Raw genomic sequence first — 19,145 nt, 5'->3', positions numbered from 1 at the left:
TAAAAGTATTCTCAAATTACAATAAAACACTAACAAAAATGAGTAGACTAATACAGATCTAATCAGCTCAGCAACTAGAAAGCCTAATCCAATTGCTATCCCAAGTATGTCTTTGCCTTCTTGTGCAATACCTTGAGTTTCTCAAGCCCGTCAAAAAACAAAACAAAACATGACAGAGCCTTTGCGTAAGAACTTTAAAGGATGTATAGATCAGATGTAGAAGACACTCCTCTCTGTACATCCTGTTATCAAGAAGATAGATTCTGTGTGTAGAATCCAGAAGACTTCTGAATTTGAAAAGCAATAATTACTACACAAATCTGTGGTATTTGATACTGCCCTCAGGAAGACCAGGTGAATGGGGTACCTTCTGCTTGGAGTTTCACTGGAAGGGTTACCTGTACCCTCAAATTTCTTGGAAAATTTTTTTCAAAATGTTCACTTCTTGCATAGCTTCTATCAGCCTTCATGAGCCAATATATAAAGAATCTTTGGTGCGTGGCAGTTTCTATCTCAAGATAGCTGTGATGAGCTTGGATCATTACTGACAAAAAGGAAGGAATATGAGAAATGCAAGGCCTTCAGACCTTTGCTGTTTTTGAGGCATCATTAAGAGCCTCTGCAATAGATGTTGTCATTTGCTGCCTCCCATGGCTGTAGGCCTTGGATATGAGATTTGATGTGCCCTGCAAGGGAGTCACTTTGGTGATAAATTCAAAAAAGCAATAGCTCAGATAAAGAACCACTATTCTATGCTTCATGTCCTTCCTGCACTCATCTCTAGCCTGACTCCCTCATCCATGGAACTTGTAATCTACTTAAGACAAATGAACAAGACAAATAAGAGAATTTGGAAGTTTCATTTATTATAGATATAAACAACATGGATATGAATAGAAAAATAAATGATTAATATTTAGCAGCCTTAGAATGGTGGGCTTTTAAGCTGGAGTTGAATAGAGCCAGAGAAGGAACATGATATAGCAATTCCAGCAGTCTATTCTAGGCATACAGTGCAGCAAGATGGAAAGAATAGAGTCTGGTTTTGACAATGGAGTAGAAGGGCACAGATAAGAGTGACTTACTCAGCAAAGTTCTGAGGAGTGTTTAAAGAGAGAGACAGTCTACAGTTTAATTAAGATTTCTATACTGCCACTAGCATGCAGAACAAAGCAGTGTACAATGTTTAAAACCAAAGGAGGAAAAGAATGCCAATAAAGACAGGACAGACATCAATCATGCTAAGAAGGTTGGAGAAAGAAAAGTATAAATAAATTATGGGGGTAAAGGAAAAGGAGGGGGGTGGGAGGCGAATTGCAGTTGCTGCTCAGAGAGAGGGGAATTAAAAGCAGGAAGAGGGATAAAGTAGGGGGGAAAGAGTTTAGGGTGGATTGCTACTGCTGGGGCTGGTGGATGGTAACAGAAGTTGTATTAGGTGTAAGCCTGATTAAAAAGCCAGGTTTTGAACTCTGCCTTGATTTTTAAAAGCTCACTGCAAAGAGTGAAAGGTAAGTTGTAAAATGCACTATTTCTAGAAGATTCAAGTTAGGCTACCCTAGGATGGGGAAGGACTAGTCAGTGGTCATTTAATGACCAGAGAAGTTGTGCAGGAAAGTAAGGAATCTGGGACACTTATGTGAAGAGCTTTGAAATTAAATTTGGCAATTTTATAAGTAATTCTTGGTTTGATTGGCAACTAGTAGTGAGATTTAAGGAAAGGAGTGGCATGATCAGAATGACGAGTGTGACAGAGTAACCGAATAGCTGTATTTTGAAGAGATTTAAGTTTCTTAATAGAATAGATAATATTACAGTAATCAAGACCTGAAATACCCTTACAAATCCTCTAGGCCACCGAGATCATCTCAGCACCATCTACTAACCATTCCTTCAATCTGGCAGCTTTTTTATGACACAACATGTAAAACCATCTACCCAGTAGTTGCGCCAACACTTTGGAACGCTCTTCCCCTTACCCTATAGCAGGGGTGTCAAACTCCCTCCTCGAGGGCTGCAATCCAGTCGGGTTTTCAGGATTTCCCCAATGAATATGCATGAGATTTATTTGCATGCACTGCTTTCATTGTATGCTAATAGATCTCATGCATATCATTGGGAAATCCTGAAAACCCGACTGGATTGCGGCCTTCGAGGAGGGACTTTGACACCCCTGCCCTACAGCAAGAAACTAATTTAAATAACTTTAAAATTAATCTTAAAACTTTTCTCTTTAAAGACGCTTATAAGATCTATGATTGATAGCGGGGGAAAAAAAATCACTATTAAATCAATAAAGGTGCTTGCTCCAGTCAACCCCTTTCCTGATGTTTTTCCCTGTACCTCTTCCTTTTATTTTTAATATTGTATCCTTACCATTTTCTCCCCTCGTTTTATTTTTGTCTCAAAAGTTTCTTTTAGTTTTGTCTGTCATTCCCCTGATTTTTTAACTATTTTTTTAAACATTGTAAAGATGTAAACTGTCTTGGTTTGTAAAAGTGGTATATCAAGACTTAGGGCTCCTTATACAAAGGTGCACTAGCGTTTTTAGTGCGTGCACTGGATTAGCGCGCGCTATAGCACGCGCTAGCTGAAAAATTACCGCCTGCTCAAGAGGAGGCGGTAGTGGCTAGCACACGCTATTCTGCGCGTTAAGGCCCTAACGCGCCTTCGTAAAAGGAGCCCTTAATAAACTTGAAAACTTGTTTTGGTCAGGTAGATTTGTGGCTGGAATGACAGTGAAGAGTCTAGGAAAACACCCAGATAAAGGAAATGTTCTACAAGGGTTATAGGGACGCCAAAGAGCTTCAGCGGAATAGTTAGTTGTGGTAATGAACCTGTGAACCATCAGGCAACAGTTTTGTCTTTATTCAAGGTTAGTTTATGATCGAAGAACCAACAGGCTACAGATTCTAGGCAATTGTGGAATGGAGTGAGGGAGGGGGTGAATGGTACTGGTAAGGAATAGTATAAGGATATCATCTACATAGAAATATTCAGAAATACCAGAAACTTGGATAAGGCTTGTCAAAGGAGTAAGGAAGAGATTGAAGAAGAGAGGGGAAAGGATAGAGCCTTGAGGAACCCCACAGGAGATAGCACGAATTGCCAAAGAATTTGCAGAGAGGATCTGGAAAGAATGTTGATGTAGCAATGAATTAAACCATTCAAGGATGGTACCAGTGAACCCAAGAGAAGACAAATGAGAGAATAGAAGCTGATGATCAATGAGGTCAAAAGTGGAAAAAAGATCCATTGAGACAGCTAGAACTACTGTATAAGGTGTTTATCCAAGTAGGATTGAATTTCGCTGAGGGCAGTGAGGATGGTTTCAGTGCTGTAGTGCAGATGAAAACCTAATTGCCTTGGAAGAGTGCTAAGGTTTTCTCCGAGAAAGTATAATTCAGTAAAAACAAGCTTTTCTAGCACCTTAGACATAAAGGAAAGATCTGAAACAGTTTGGTAGTTGCTTAGTATACTAGAATCAAGAGTAGCTTTCTGCAAAATAGGCCAGACTAGGGCATGTTTCCAGGAGGCAGGGAATTGACCGGTGGCAAAGCTCAGGTTCAAAACTGAAGAAAAGCAGGAAGGAGGTGGAGATTGGTGAGCCTGAACCAGGATGGAGGGAAGGGATCTAGGGGAAAGAAGGTGGGCTTCATTGTTATAATAGTTTTGGAGAGAGTTGGGAGTAATATAGTCTGAAATGATGACCAGATCGAAGTAAAAAACAAAATTGATGGTTGAGGGGGCAGGATAAGGTGAGAGAGTTGGCAAGGGGGATCAGAGAAGCACAGAAATGGAGAAAGACTGCTGAATGTCTTTGAAAAGGCATCAGCTGAAGGCCTTGAAAAAAGACTGGGTTCAGGAGGAGAGATGACAAGATGCAGGATGGAGTAGAGATATTTTGAATGGTTTGTAGAGGACTGAATTTTCTTATTTTAAAAAGTCCCTTTTTACTTTTTTCAGGTGGTGGTTATTATTATTATGATGAAGAGATTTGCAGGTATGGAAGTCTTCCTGAGATTGGGACCTCTTCCAGTGCTTCTCGGCCTGTCTGTAATACCTCTTGAGGAGGAATAATTTGGGGTGGTACCAGGGTTTATTACGCTGTGAGGAGTTTAAAGAATTGTAGAAGGGCTATGGAGTCTAGGGTATTGGTTAAAGTAACATGGCCAAGAAGTAACTAATTCATTTAGAGAAATTGAAACCATGTCTGGTGAAGGAACAAAAAGAGAGGATGAGAGGGAAGAAGGATCAATTCTTGTGATAGGTCTAGCCAAGGAGAAATGAGTGGAATGAAAATCTTAAAAAGGATAGCAAAATGTTCATAGCAGGGAAGGGATAAAATGAAAAGGAGATGGGAGTTATCTTTGAGTGCTCAAGAGTAAGAACAAGATTGAGTGTGTCCAGCTTGGCTGGGGTTCATCAACATGAACATTGAAATCTCTGAGAAGATTGGGAAAGCGTATAGTCGCTTCAGAAATCAATTGGAGACATTTCTCCCAACTATCTGCTAAGAGGGAAGGAGGATAGTAAAACAGAAGGATATAGAATGGAGAAGTAGAGCCAAGTTTGGCTAATAGCACTTCAGGAAAGATTAAGGCAAGACCTTCACCTTGTCTAAAGGCTCTGGAGATGAACAAGATATAATAATCTGGGGGAAGATATTTGTAGAGATGAGGTTCATTGCCTAGTTTAGTCCAGGTCTTAGTGAGACAGAGAATGGAAAAACTGTACTGTTCTATAAGATCATGGACCAGGATAGATTTAGATCTAATTGATCTACTATTTAGGAGACCTATAGAAATGTCAGAGAGGGGAAGAAAGCAGGTGGTAGAAACAAGTGGGAAAACGAAGAGAAGAATGTGGCCTGACACAGAGGTGGGAAGGATGATTTTCCCAAATAACTGGACTAGCAGAGCACAGAGAGGGGAGCAGAGTCGCTTGTAAGAGAATAGCCAGGTTTGATATTCCAAAAGAAGAGGAGAAAGTAGATCAAACAGTGTTTGCAGAAAAACATCCCAAATGGAACAAAAGAGACAGAGAGGAACATAGTTAAAAAGGATAAGAGGAAGAAAAAATAAATATTTTGAGAGTAGAAGTATAAGACACTGCAGAATAAATGCATTTGTGGAGATGAGGAGTAGGCTAGTAGTTAGAGCACCAGGCTGACAACCAGGGAAGCCTGGTTCAAATCCTGTTACTGCTCCTTGTGATCTTGAGCAAGTCACTTAACCCTCCATTGTCTCAGGTGCAAATTTAAATTGTGGGGACAGAAAAATACCTAGAGTACCTGAACATACCTTGAGCTACTGCTGAGCTAAATCCAAATAAATAAAATTTGTAGGTAAGAGACGTTTGAATTTTTATCAAAAAATGAATATGGAGCCAATGAAATGACCTGAATGTAGTGACAGTGACAGAATATATGAGTCATGTAAGTTATATAACTGAATTTTGAATAGATTGAAGTGGAGGGAGATGGTTTAATAGTAGATCAGTGAGGAGTAGGTTGCAGTAGTCTAAGCAGAATTTAATGAGACTCCCCTTCCTCCTTCCTTTCAACAACAAGGGCTTCACTCTTGTCCCAGAGAGCTGAAAGACCAGAAACTGTAGACAGCTATCCAGTCAAAACTGGGACAGGATTTTGATTGGATCCAAGATATAGCCAGAATCCCAGTATAAGTACAACAGAATGAGTCTGAGAGATGCTAAGATTTTACATAAACATTGACACAGTCCAACCCCAATTATAGGATTCTTAGCATAGTATAAAAAGACTACAAATTAAGAAAATTTGAAAGTGATTGAATCCATTCTACTGGAACTAAAAGGGCAGGAATTTTACTAGAAGTATTTCCAGATATCCTAGAATGCTTTAAAGGCTTTTATTTTTTTAGGAGATAAAATAGACAATCAAGTATAAATGTTCTGCTTGAACAAGAAGAGGGAAACAGGATCTTAACTCTTGAAGCAGAAATCTGTCAAAATGTGGAGAAGGGCCATCTCTCATGGGATGACACTTGGAGCTTCATACCTGGCAGAGAGAGACAATATTCTGGCAGTCAAACTTGAGCCAAGTCTCACAGTCCAATGAGTGGTCCCTTGATGGGGGGGTTTAGCAAACCAGATATTCTGCAAATGAAATACACCCATGACATATCTGTTTGTCTCCTCTAAACAGGAAGGTCTGTCACTTCTGTTCCAAGATCGAGTCTCATGACAGATTAGCCTTAGATGCCTTCCTTATAGATTGTGGGAGGAACTTCGGAAGGCATATCCTACAATACCTTTGCTAGTGGGAACTCTTCTAAACCTCAGAAGGGACTAAGGGACTATAGTTTTGACCACTAAGGATCTACAAGAAACATTCTGTTTCATATTTCACTGGCAGATATCCATCAAGGAAATAATCCAATCAGGAACTTTTCTAATCTAATCATGCAGAATCAGAGAACTCTATTGTGCCCTAATATTGGCTCCCTAGCCCTCATAGCCTGGGTTTTAAGAGGATGCCTGAAAATGTTCCTGAAATTATTTTGGCTTCTAGAACAGAATCCAGTAGGAGGTCTTATACTTTTAAGTGGAAAAGGTTTGTATGGCAAGCCCTAAACCTCCTTCTCTAGTCCCACACACAAACTGCTTGAATTCCTCTCAAAGTCAAGTTTTAAAATCAACTGTCAGAGTTCACCTTACTGTAATTGGAAGATATCATTACCATATAGAAGGTTAACCTCTCTCTTCACAACCTTTATCTTCACTCCCAGTCCTCAGGGGTCACTAATGGGTCAGGTTTCCAGGATATCTCTAATGAATATATCTAGGAGAGAGATTTGCATGCTTGCTATCTTCATTTTCTCTCATTTCTGAAGACCTTGACTCTAGAGCCTTTTAGTTGTTTGATTCATTTGGGACTTGATTCAATCGAAGCCTCCCTTTAAGACTCCCACTATGTCTTGGGACTACAACATAGTACTCATTCAGCTAATAAAAAACTTCCTTTGAGCCTCTGATCTCATATGAATTGGAGTACCTGACCTGTAAGGTCTTATTTTGATTGTAGTTATTTTGGCTTGCAGAATTGGTAAACTTCAGGCCTTAATGTCTGATCTGCTGGGTTCATAGACATAATCGCGGAAGACAAAGGTGCGCGCCGACAACTGAGAGTAAGATGGAGGCACGCGCCGAAGAAAATTACTGTTTTTAGGGGCTCCGATGGGGGGTTTTGTTGGGGAGCCCCACCCACACTTTACTTAATACAGATCGCGGCGGCGTTGTGGGGGGTTTGGGGGTTGTAACCCCCCACATTTTACTGGAAACTTAACTTTTTCCCTAAAAACAGGGAAAAAGTTAAGTTTTCAGTAAAATGTGGGGGGAGCCCCTAAAAACAGTAATTTTCTTTGGCGCGCACCTCCGCGCTGAGCTCAATTGTCTGCGCGCGCCTTTGTCCCAGCGCGCTTTTGACTTGACACCGATCTGCTGTACACATTTTTTTTCCCAGAAATAGGTTGGTTCTCTGCATCAATCCTAAGTTCTATCTTAACTCATCACTTTTCTTTCCAACGCTTTTTCCTCAAGCCATAGATCGAAAATGGCGAATGTGCTTTGCATGCAATGGATTAAAAAAAAAAAAAGGGAATCTAATTATAATCTTTAAAAAATATTTAAAAACATGAGACAAGGACAATGATGTACTCAATGATACACAAAATGGACTTGGTGGAACTACAATAAATTCCATCTCTCCCTCCCCCAGGATCCATTACTTTTCATTTGAGGTTGCCTTTACCACAATAATAAAAGCAAAAAAATATATAAAAAGGTCAGTTGCCAGCAATGAACAAGTTGTTGCTTGTTGGCACATTTTTTCCATATCTCTTCTCTTGTTAAATGTAACATATATCAAGGGAGTCCTATCAGTGAAGACTTTATATTCTGCTTGTTATTGGAGAAAGGAAAATTTTTACCTGGACAGATGTTTGCTGAGGACAACAGGAGTTGACTTTTCCTACATTCCAATAGCCTTTAGTTTGGTATAAAAATGAGATGGTCCTGGATGATGACAATGCTGGCACAGGAAGTCCTGTACATGTATGAATGACTAAGCTGGAAAGTTCTGTACACTTCAAGAACCACTTACTCTTCCATCTCACTGGGCTCTATCAGATAATGTCATCCATCCATGAGGATTTGTACCTTGCTGTCCTTGAGAACACCTGTTATAAGTAAACAACTTTGCTATCATGGGTGAACTCATCGCCGCAGTTTGGAATCACAAGCAAATCTCTGAAAATGGTCAGCTAAGGTAGAGAAGCAGTTGGCTATATCTTGAGATCAGCCTGCAGCAGGAGATGTGTTAGTGCAAACAGCAGTATTCCTAAACAGAGATGATGTTAGATTAATTCATTTTACCTCCTATTTTGTTTCCTGGAGGGTTTGTTTTGGGGAGGGTTTGCCTTTTTTACTTCTTTTTCAATCCTGCTCCTATCTGGACAGTGTGCCTAGGAAGCACTTGGTAACCCTATTTTCTCTTTAGGTACTCTCGGTTAGGATTGAGGACTTAGATGAACTGTCTGAGCCCACCACCATCGATGGTACCTCCATCAGTATTGTACAGGTAACCAGTGGGAATCTAGAAGGGCTAAGTGCAACTAGGGCCTGGACAGTGGCTATAACATGCCAATAGGATGAGTGCAGCTAGAGCCTGATAGCTGGTGTGGCATGCCAAATGAGGTCAGCTATTCAAGCCGGGGTGAAGTGTGACTGCACCAGAGAATTTTGAGATGCTCTATAGATTTATATCTGACTTCTCTTTGGCTTAAAAATCTCAGTTCACAAATGTACAAGTATAAATTACAAGTGATCCTTATGATATTGAATTAAGGTAATCTCTATTGTCTGGCTAGGCTGATAAGAATGTTTCACCTTATTACTGAAATATTTTAATTCTGTTGTGACCTTTTAAACAATGACACTAAAACTCCTTTAGCAAGCACTTTGTGAAAAATCCCTTCGATAAAGACATTCAAAAGGCATATAGTAAACATTAACTACCTAACATGACAGCACCAATTTCCAGAACTCAAACAGCAAACTCTTTCTATGAAAAGGAAGCACAGCATATTGGCAATATTATGTATACCCTGAACACCCATACAGCGCCTGTTGAGGAAATGGAACAAATCAGAATGCTAGGGATCTTTACACAGAAACTAAACGCTAGTAAAATATCTCACCTCTGTCATACATGCAGAATAGACCCTTACCTACAGAATAATTGACCAAAAAGGAGGCACAAAAGTATGCATAAGAAACTGAATTAATCTTGCTCTGTTGTTCACTCAGAATCCCTTTCTCCTCCCTCAAGCCAATATCATTGGTATGCTTTTCTCCCTTCCCCAGACTAGCATCATCTGGGTTCCTTTCTCCTGTCTTCCCTCTCCCAGGCCAGTATCATTAGTGTCTATTTCTCCTGTTCTACCTCCTGCAGGCCAGAATCATCAATATCCCCTTCTCCCATTGTCAATCCTCCACCTTCCCATACACAAACACACAGGGTGGGCATCTTCAATGTCATAGGTGCCAACTTTTCAAAATGATTGGGGATGCTAAATCCAATGGAAATTACCCCTCCCTGGACACAATCAAAGATTTTGCTCAATATTGGGGATGCTCAAGCACCAACAGAAATGACCCCCCTGTGATAATTCCATCCTTTCATCCTCAGCCCAGCATCATCATTAGTCCACTCTCCCATCCCCTCTTCCAAGGTTAGGCAGCACCTGTAACTGGTATGGGTACTAGTGCTCCCCGATTCAAGATTCGAATCGGTTCACCAATTCACTTCGGGTGAATCGATTCGAATCGATTCAAAACAAAAAAAAATCGGTTTCCCGATTCGGCTGACCCTTCCCCCTCGCCCCCTAAAGCAGTAACAGCAGCGCACTGCTCTTGCTGGCCGGCCGCTACCGCACATGCTTTAGAAGGCGAGGGGGGAGCCTCAGCCGGTTAGTGCTGCTGTCCAGTTCCCCCCTGTGGTGTCCAGCTCCCCCCCCCCCCGCATCTCGCTTCCCCCCCTTGGCCTCCCCGCACTGGGGCCTGCCCACCCCACCCCGAGGGACTGCTCACCCCACCTCCCACCCCGAAGGACTGCTCACCCCCCCCCCAGCCTCCCCGCACCGGCGTTTACCTTAACGAAACAGCCTGCAGCAAGATCGCGATGCCAGCGATCTTTGCACTGCTTCGGAGCTGTTTCCTCCGCCACGGTCCCGCCCCTCCTCTGATGTCAGAGGAGGGGCGGGACAGTGGCGGAGGAAACAGCTTCGAAGCAGTGCAAACTTAAGATCACTGGCATTGAGATCTTGCTGCAGGCTGCTTCGTTAAGGTAAATGCCGGTGCGGGGAGGCTGGGGGGGTGAGCAGTCCTTCGGGGTGGGGCGAGCAGTCCCTCGGGGTGGGCGGGCAGGCCTTCAAGAGGGGGAGACAGGCCTTCGGGGGGATGCAGGCCTTCAAGGGGAGGGACAGGCCTTCCAGGGGAGGACAGGCAGGCCTCTGGGAGTGGGATGCAGGCAGGCCTTCAGGGGTGGGATGCAGGCCTTCAAGGGAGGGGGGGATGCAGGCTTTCAAGGGAGGGGGGATGCAGGCCTTCAAAGGGGGGGACAAGCCTTTAAGGGGGACAGGCAGGTCTTTAGGGGTAGGATGCAAGTCTTCAAGGGGGGGACAGGCCTTCGGGGGGGATGCAGGCCTTCAAAGGGGGGGACAAGCCTTTAAGGGGGACAGGCAGGTCTTTAGGGGTAGGATGCAAGTCTTCAAGGGGGAGACAGGCCTTTAAGGGGGACAGGCAGGCCTTCAGGGGTAGGATGCAGGCAGGCCTTCAGGGGTGGGAGGCAGGTCTTCAAGGGGGGGATAGGTCTTCAAGGGGGGGACAGGTCTTTAGGGGGAGGTGCAGGCCTTCAGGGGGGGCAGACCTTCAAGGGAGGGGACAGGCAGGCAGGCCTTCAAGGGGGGTTTAGGCCTTCAGGGGTGGGATGCAGACCTTTAAGGGGGGACAGGCCTTCAGTACACGGAGGGAGGGAGGGAATGGGGGGTTCAAAGAGATGTGCATATGCCAGACTTTGGGGGGGAAGAAATAAAGGGTCTGAAAGTAGAGGAGAGGGAGAGAGAGATGATGGACCATGGGATTTAGGGATGAAAGTTACAGAAAGGGAGAGATGATGGACCCTGGGGTGGTGGGGAAGGGGGGATAGATGCTGAATGAAAGGGTAGTTAAGAAAAGGTGAATCTGTGGAGGAAGACGAAAAAAAGGAAAGATGCCAGACCTCCTGGGGAGGGAAGGGAAACGGAAGTGGTCTGGCACTCCTCTACAAATCCTTCTTTGATGTTCAGCTCCTCGAAAAAGGCAGCCATCGCTCACTCGAATACATGTTAGCCTCAGTCAACGATGAGCTCCATCCTCACCCACTGGGTATCTTATCATTATACCGCCCGCCCATCCCCTGGAGCAATTCCTCCGAGCTTGTTTACGAGACCATATCTAACGCCTTCCTTAAGTTCCAAAGACTTCTGATCATCGGTGACATCAACCTCCACCTCGATGACACCACCAGCAAGGATGCATCTGATTTCAATAACTTCCTCTCTTCCCTTGGCCTCTCTCCCCCCGCCCCCTCTCCAACCCACGATAGAGGCCACACATTAGACATCATCAGCTTCCTCGATCTCACGGACTACAAAACTTCGATCGATGACATCCGTTGGGACCACGTCCCCTGGTCCGACCACTTCCTAGGAACCTTCTCCCTCCCCATCTTCATGTCACACCTTGGAACCTCACCCCATACCTCTAAGTCCATTACTTTCCGCAAGAAAATTTCAAGTGATCAGTTCTGGCCCAAATTTCTCGACAATCTCTCATCCAAGCCTAAGCCTTCAGATTCTGTAGCCAACTGGCACAACTGGATTACTCTCTCAGAATCCACCTACCACTCTCTTGCCCCGCTTTCCACCAAAATCGTCACCTACCCCCGTAAGGCCCCCTGGTACCTCCCACACCACAGGGTATTAAAACAAAAATGTCGATCCCTGGAACGCATCTGGAAAAAATCTAAATCACCCACAGACAAACAAATCTGGAGAGTCAACATTAAATTTTACAACAACGCACTCAAAAGCGCCAGGAAAAACTTTTATGGTGACAAGATCTCGAGATCAAACAACCAGAACAGCATGCTGTTCAATATCTGGCGCTCCCTAATCCCCAACACCAACCCTTCCATACTCCCCTCCTCCCCATCAGCCGATCTACTAGCAAACTTCTTCAATGGAAAGGTCACCACCTTAAGAAGCTCCTTCCCTCCCGCAGTTTCCTACAATTCCCTAGTACTCGCCACCCCTAATCCCACTCCAAATCTCATCACCCCTGTCCCAGTCAATAGATCCTGGACTGCCTTTGAGCAAGTATCCGAATCGCAGGTCCTCAAGCTCTGCCTGAAATTGAAATCCTGTAAATGCACATTAGATCCATTTCCATCCTATCTATTCGAGAAAATACCCGCACAGGCCATCTCATCTCTCACCAAACTCATAAATTCCGCCCTAATCTCAGGCCTCTTCTCACCTGAAATGGGACACATTGCATTAACCCCCCTACTGAAGAAGACTGACCTAGACCCCTCCATCCCATCCAACTATCGCCCTATAGCAAACATCCCACTCCTAACCAAATTGCTTGAGTCCATTGTCTCCTCCCAACTCTCAGCCTACTTGGAAAGATTCTCTATCCTCCTACCGTTTCAATACGGCTTCAGACCCAACTTCAGTACTGAAACCCTCCTGGCCTCCCTAACCTCGAAGATCCAACAACTCCACTCTCACAAAAAATTTGCCGTTCTACTCCAATTCGACCTCTCTGCAGCCTTCGACGTTGTCCATCATGACATTCTAATCCTCCTACTCTCCGAGATAGGCATCAGCTCCACGGTCCTTGACTGGTTCTCGAATTTCTTACGTTCTCGCTCTTACACCGTCACCAAGAATGGTACCTCATCCTCCCCGTGGAAACCGACATGTGGAGTTCCACAAGGCTCCCCCCTATCCCCTATCCTCTTCAACATTTATATGTCCTCCCTGAACCTCCTCCACCTATCCCCCCTAGAAATACTCTACACTTACGCTGACGATATCCTGATCCTCCTCGAGACCGACGCAAACCTCTCCAATCTCGCAGCAAACATCTCTTCATGCATAACCAAACTTCAATCCTGGGCTCTTGCAGTACAAATGAAACTAAATGAATCCAAAACCAAACTACTTTGGCTTGGCCCCAAACTTGATCATTTACCCACCTCCATCCCACTGCCCACAGGCACCTCCCTACAACTAGAGTTCTCTAGCAAAGTTCTGGGCATCACCATAGATTCCTCGCTATCCTTCAACGACCACCTCAACTCCCTGATAAAAACATGCTTTCACAGCCTTCACATGCTGAGGAAAGTGAGGTCCTGCTTCCACCAAAAACACTTTGCAGTACTCGTACAGTCCATCATCCTCTCCAGATTGGACTATTGCAATTCCATCTACCTTAGCTTAACAAAGAAAAGCCTCCACAGACTCCAATTAATCCAGAACACCGCGGCCAAACTCATCTTCTCAAAAAGCAAATTTGACCATGCCTCTCCACTCCTGTCCAAGCTGCACTGGCTTCCTGTCATCTCCAGGGTACATTTTAAATGTGCCTGCTTAACCTTCAAGATGCTCCACGGCATCCTTCCACCTCTTATTCCTCTATCCTGGAATTCCTCAAATCCATTCTCCACCAGATCCACGCAAAAATTAAAACTATCCTTCCCCTCCTCAAAGGGTATCTCCCTCGTCGGTAAACTCGGGTCCTCCCTCCACTTCAGAATCGCTCAGCTCTGGAATAGTCTCCCTTCCCCTCTCTGCAACTTGAGCCCCCTTCTACCATTCCGTAAGCTTCTGAAGACTTGGCTCTTCTCCAAAACGTAACCCGTCCCCTCCCTATTATTATCACACCTAACCTCTCTCTTACTTACTTTTATAAACCCACTGGAGTTCCGTTGCTTCCTATCCATGTAAACCGTGTCGAGCTCCACCAGTGGAGATGATGCGGTATATAAACCCAAGATTTAGATTAGATTAGATTAGGAAGGGGAGGACAGGGATGGCAGATGGATGGTTAGCACAGAGAAAGAAGGAGACCCTGGCAAGCAAGTTATCAGAAGACAACCACAGCCTGAGACCAACAAGATTTGAATAATGATTAGACAACAAAAGGTAGAAAAACTAATTTCATTTTCTGTTTTGTGATTACAATATGTTAGATTTGAAACATGCCAGAGCTGGTGTTAGACTGCAAACGTGAGCTAGGATTTAACAGAGAATGGAAAAGTCTTTTTTGTTTGTTTATTTTGTTTACACCACAGCACCAGCGTGGTTAGGAGACGGTAAAGGGGGTGAAGAGGCTATAAAATAAACCCACCAAGATGTTTGAAAAAACACTCAGTTGGGCAGGAAAATCGAATCGAAAAACCAATTCAATAGGCTGAATCAAATTGAAATTTTTTTTTCCTGAATCGGGCAGCACTAATGGGTACTGGCCTTTTAGGGACAGGGAAATGGCCTTGGGGGATGGAGCAGGAAATTCAACCCTTCTCCCTTGATTTCCATTCACCTTCAAGACCAGCACCCTTATTCCCCTCTTACCCTTCTAGGCCAAAGTTTACATCCTCCTCCCCATCACTATTCCCTCCATTAACTTCACATTCCCCTTCTCCCCTTAATTTAATTTTCCATCTTCAAATTCCATCCTACTAGGCAGCAGCTGGGAGCAATAGTAATAGTATGTGGAGGAAGCTGCATGTCTACAAGAAGTCACGCACACTATGTGGGGCTCAGCAGAGGGTTTTAGAGTCCTGACCAATGACAACCGCATTTTTGGTTGACAGTGATGGCAGCAAGAGCCTCGATAGTGGTTGCATATTCATAAACCTTGTGGTGGTGGCAGCTGCAGCAAAGAAGCCCTCAGCGGCAATGTTTTCCTGAACCTGGAAATAGTTGTGGCAACAGTGAGTGAACAGATGCAAATGTAAAGCACAGCACTGGCTCCTGTCCTGATTTTGATCCCACTGGCAACAAAGAGCTCTGTCTCATGTAGTTCCTGTTTGTAGTTGCATTGCATGTAAATCACTACAAAAGGAAATCAATAGAGGAATTTGGAAAGGAGAATGCAAAATCAGGCCAAAGTAGACCCTGATTGGTGGTGCATGACACAGATACTCTATTGACGCTATGCAAACTTAATCATTTGGGCTAGTGCAATGGTTTTTTGGGGCCTGATTTTATAACAGGAGAAAATATTTCTTCACTCAACATGTAATTAAGATCTGGAATTTATTGCCAGAGAATGTGGTGAAAGCAGTTAGCTTGCAGGATTTAAAAAAGATTTGGATAATTTCTTAAAAGAAAAGTCCATAGACAATTATTAAGATGGACTTAGGAAAATCCACTGCTTATTTCTAGGATAGGCAACATCAAATCTGCTTTTCTCTTTTGGGATCTTGCCAGATACTTGTGACCTGGATTGGCCACTGTTGGAAACAGGATTCTGGGCTTGATGGACCTTCAGTCTGTCCCAGTATGGCAACTCTTATGTTTTTAGATGACAAGTTGAAAAAGATGCCTAATTGAAGCCTATTTTATAAAGACACACAAATCCAGCCCCACATATATTTGGGTATTTTACAAAATGCTTGGATATATGGCAACTCTACCCCTGCTTCTCTCAAACGCCACACCTTGGAATGGCTAGATATAGCTCATACACGATCGAGTCACATTATTCCGACTACCGCCTACCTCTGATGTCAGGGACACACAACCAATGAATTAATGCACATGTTGCACACATACTTTGTGGGTATATTCAAGGGCAGGGGTGCCCAAAAGGTCGATCGACCATTAAATTGTGAAGGCAACGCGAGTCAATTGTGGAGCCCATCCCGGGCTCCGTGATAGACTTGCGTTACCTTCTCATTTTACCTGCTTCCCGACACAGTAAATGGAAGCTCCGGGCTGACCAGCTTCCCCCCTCCCCCGGTAGATCAGGCATGGTCCCTACTGAAAAATACTATCACAGAAGCACAAGATCTCTACATTCCGAGGATTTCCAAAGATCGGAGAACAAAGAGCAAAAGAGAACCGGCATGGCTTACCATACAGGTGAAGGAAGCCATAAAAGAAAAGAAGGACTCTTTCAAAAAATGGAAATGCATAAAGACAACCGAAGCCTGGAACAAACATAAAGATGATCAGAAGAAATGTCACAAGGCGGTGAGGGATGCCAAACAGGAATATGAGGAAAAAATAGCCCAGGAGGCCAAAAACTTCAAGCCCTTCTTTAGATACGTGAAAGGGAAAAAACCTGCAAAAGAGGCAGTGGGACCCCTGGACGACCAGGGAAGAAAAGGGTACATCAAGGAAGATAAACAAATCGCAGACAAACTAAATTCCTTCTTTGCGTCCGTCTTTACGAAGGAGGACACCTCAACAATACCTGAAGCGGAGAAAGTGTTTGCAGGAGAAATAGAAGACAGCCTCACCACAGTTGAAGTGGACGTAGACCAGATATACTATCAGATCGACAAACTTAAAAGTGACAAATCCCCTGGACCGGATGGAATTCACCCAAGAGTCTTAAAGGAATTGAAGGTTGAAATCGGAGAGTTATTGCAAAAACTTGCAAACCTGACAATCAGAACTGGACAGATACCGGATGACTGGAGGATAGCGAACGTCACGCCAATTTTCAAAAAAGGATCGAGAGGGGAACCGGGCAACTATAGGCCTGTGAGTCTTACATCTGTCCCCGGCAAGATGGTTGAAGCACTGATCAAGGATAGCATAGTCCGGCACTTGGATGCACACGACTTGATGAAACCCAGTCAACATGGATTCAGGAAAGGGAAATCATGTTTGACGAATTTACTCCAATTTTTTGAGACCGTGAACGAGCAAATTGATAGTGGGAAGCCGGTGGACATAATATACTTGGACTTCCAGAAAGCGTTCGACAAAGTCCCACACGAAAGACTTCTCAGGAAACTACAAAGCCATGGCATAGAGGGAGATATACAAAGATGGATAGGCAAATGGCTGGAAAACCGAAAGCAGAGAGTGGGCATAAATGGGAAGTTCTCCGACTGGGAGAAAGTGACTAGTGGTGTACCCCAGGGCTCGGTACTTGGGCCGATCCTTTTTAATATTTATATCAATGACCTGGAGGAAGGAACATCCAGTGAGATCATCAAGTTTGCAGACGATACAAAACTATGCCGGGCAATCAGATCGCAGGAGGATAGAGAGGAACTCCAGAGCGACTTGTGTCGGTTAGAAACATGGGCGGAGAAATGGCAGATGAAGTTCAATGTGGAGAAATGCAAGGTAATGCATTTAGGCAATAAAAATAAGGAATACGAGTATACAATGTCAGGTGCAACTCTGGGGAAGAGTGAACAAGAAAAGGACCTGGGTGTACTGATAGATAGGACCCTGAAGCCGTCAGCACAATGTGCGGCAGCGGCAAAGAAGGCAAATAGAATGTTGGGCATGATAAAGAAAGGAATCTCGAGTAGATTGGAGAAAGTTATAATGCCGCTTTATAGGGCAATGGTCAGACCACACTTGGAATACTGCGTCCAACATTGGTCTCCCTACCTAAAGAAGGATATAAAACTGCTGGAGAGGGTGCAGAGACGAGCAACAAAACTGGTAAAGGGTATGGAGAAACTGGAATACGAGGATAGACTTATAACACTAGGATTGTTCTCCCTTGAGAAAAGGAGACTGCGTGGGGATATGATCGAGACCTTCAAAATACTGAAAGGAATCGACAAAATAGAGCAGAGAAGATTATTTGCATTGTCCAATTTGACCCGGACTAGAGGACATGTAATGAAGCTAAGGGGGGACAGGTTCAGGACTAATGTCAGGAAGTTCTGCTTCACTCAGAGAGTGGTTGACACCTGGAATGCCCTCCCAGAGGAGATTATTGCGGAATCGACCGTCCTAGGCTTCAAGAGCAAACTAGATGCATATCTCCTTAAGAGAGGCATATAAAGATATGGTGGACTATAAATTACGCCAGGTGTACACCTGGCAGGGCCTCCGCGTGTGCGGATCACCGGACTTGATGGACCGAAGGTCTGATCCGGAGATGGCAGTTCTTATGTTCTTATGTTCTTTCGACGTCAATTCTGACGTCGGAGAGGAAGTTACAGGTCAGCCAATCGCTGCCTGGCTTGCCCGGAACTTCTTCTCCAACATTAGAATTGATGTCATGGGAAAGGCTGGTCGGCCCGGCGCTTCTGTTTACCATGTCAGGAAGCAGGAAGAGCTCACAACTTGGCAGCAGGTGGCTTGGAGGCCTGTTCCCCGATGGCGGTGGCTTGGGGGAGGGCAAGGAAAAAGAAAGAAAGAAAGGAGGCAAGCAGGGAGACAGAAGGGAAACAGAAAGAAAGAAAGGGGGCATGGAGACAGAAAGAAAGGGGAGGGGGCAGGGAGAGAGGAAGAAAAAGTTGGGGGAGGGAATGAGGTCTGGAGGTGAGGAAGCATACAGGAGGCTGAAAGAAGGGAAGAAATATTGGATGCACAATCAGAAGAAGAAAGTGCAACCAGAGACTCATGAAATCACCAGACAACAAAGGTAGAAAAAATGATTTTATTTTCAATTTAGTGATAAAAATGTGTCCGTTTTGAAAATTTATATCTTCTGTCTATATTTTGCACTATGGCCCCCTTTTACTAAACCGCAATAGCGTTTTTTAGCGCAGGGAGCCTAAGAGCGTCGAGAGCAGCGCGGGACATTCAGAGCAGCTCCCTGCACTAAAAAATGCTATCGCGGTTTAGTAAAAGGTGGGATGTCAGCAAGTCGCTAATATAGTAACCGTGGATGTCATGGGGAAAAATCATGATTTATCAGACATTGAAAGAGGCATGATAGAAACATAGAAACATAGAAAGATGACGGCAGAAAAGGGCCACTGCCCATCAAGTCTGCCCACTCCATTTACCCACCCTATTAAGTCTGAGTGCTAATGACTTAGTTCCTTAACTCGACCGTCGCAGGGATCCCAC

General features: G+C 44.1%; 1 protein-coding gene across 2 annotated transcripts in view; it reads left to right on the top strand.

Moving 5' to 3' along the window:
* The window catches only part of PRDM15 (PR/SET domain 15), a 354,917-nt gene that overhangs the window by 305,810 nt on the left and 29,962 nt on the right, over window positions 1-19,145 (top strand). For both annotated transcript variants that reach the window (XM_033942187.1, XM_033942188.1), the window contains one exon: window positions 8,534-8,614. In XM_033942187.1, coding sequence (XP_033798078.1) covers window positions 8,534-8,614 — 81 coding nt within the window. The remainder of the gene's footprint in view (window positions 1-8,533; window positions 8,615-19,145) is intronic.

This window comes from Geotrypetes seraphini, chromosome 4 (genome assembly GCF_902459505.1).
Source record: "Geotrypetes seraphini chromosome 4, aGeoSer1.1, whole genome shotgun sequence".
Lineage (NCBI taxonomy): Eukaryota > Metazoa > Chordata > Amphibia > Gymnophiona > Dermophiidae > Geotrypetes > Geotrypetes seraphini.
The sequence above is the reverse complement of the archived record's forward strand: the minus strand, read 5'-3'. Positions and strand labels throughout refer to the sequence as shown.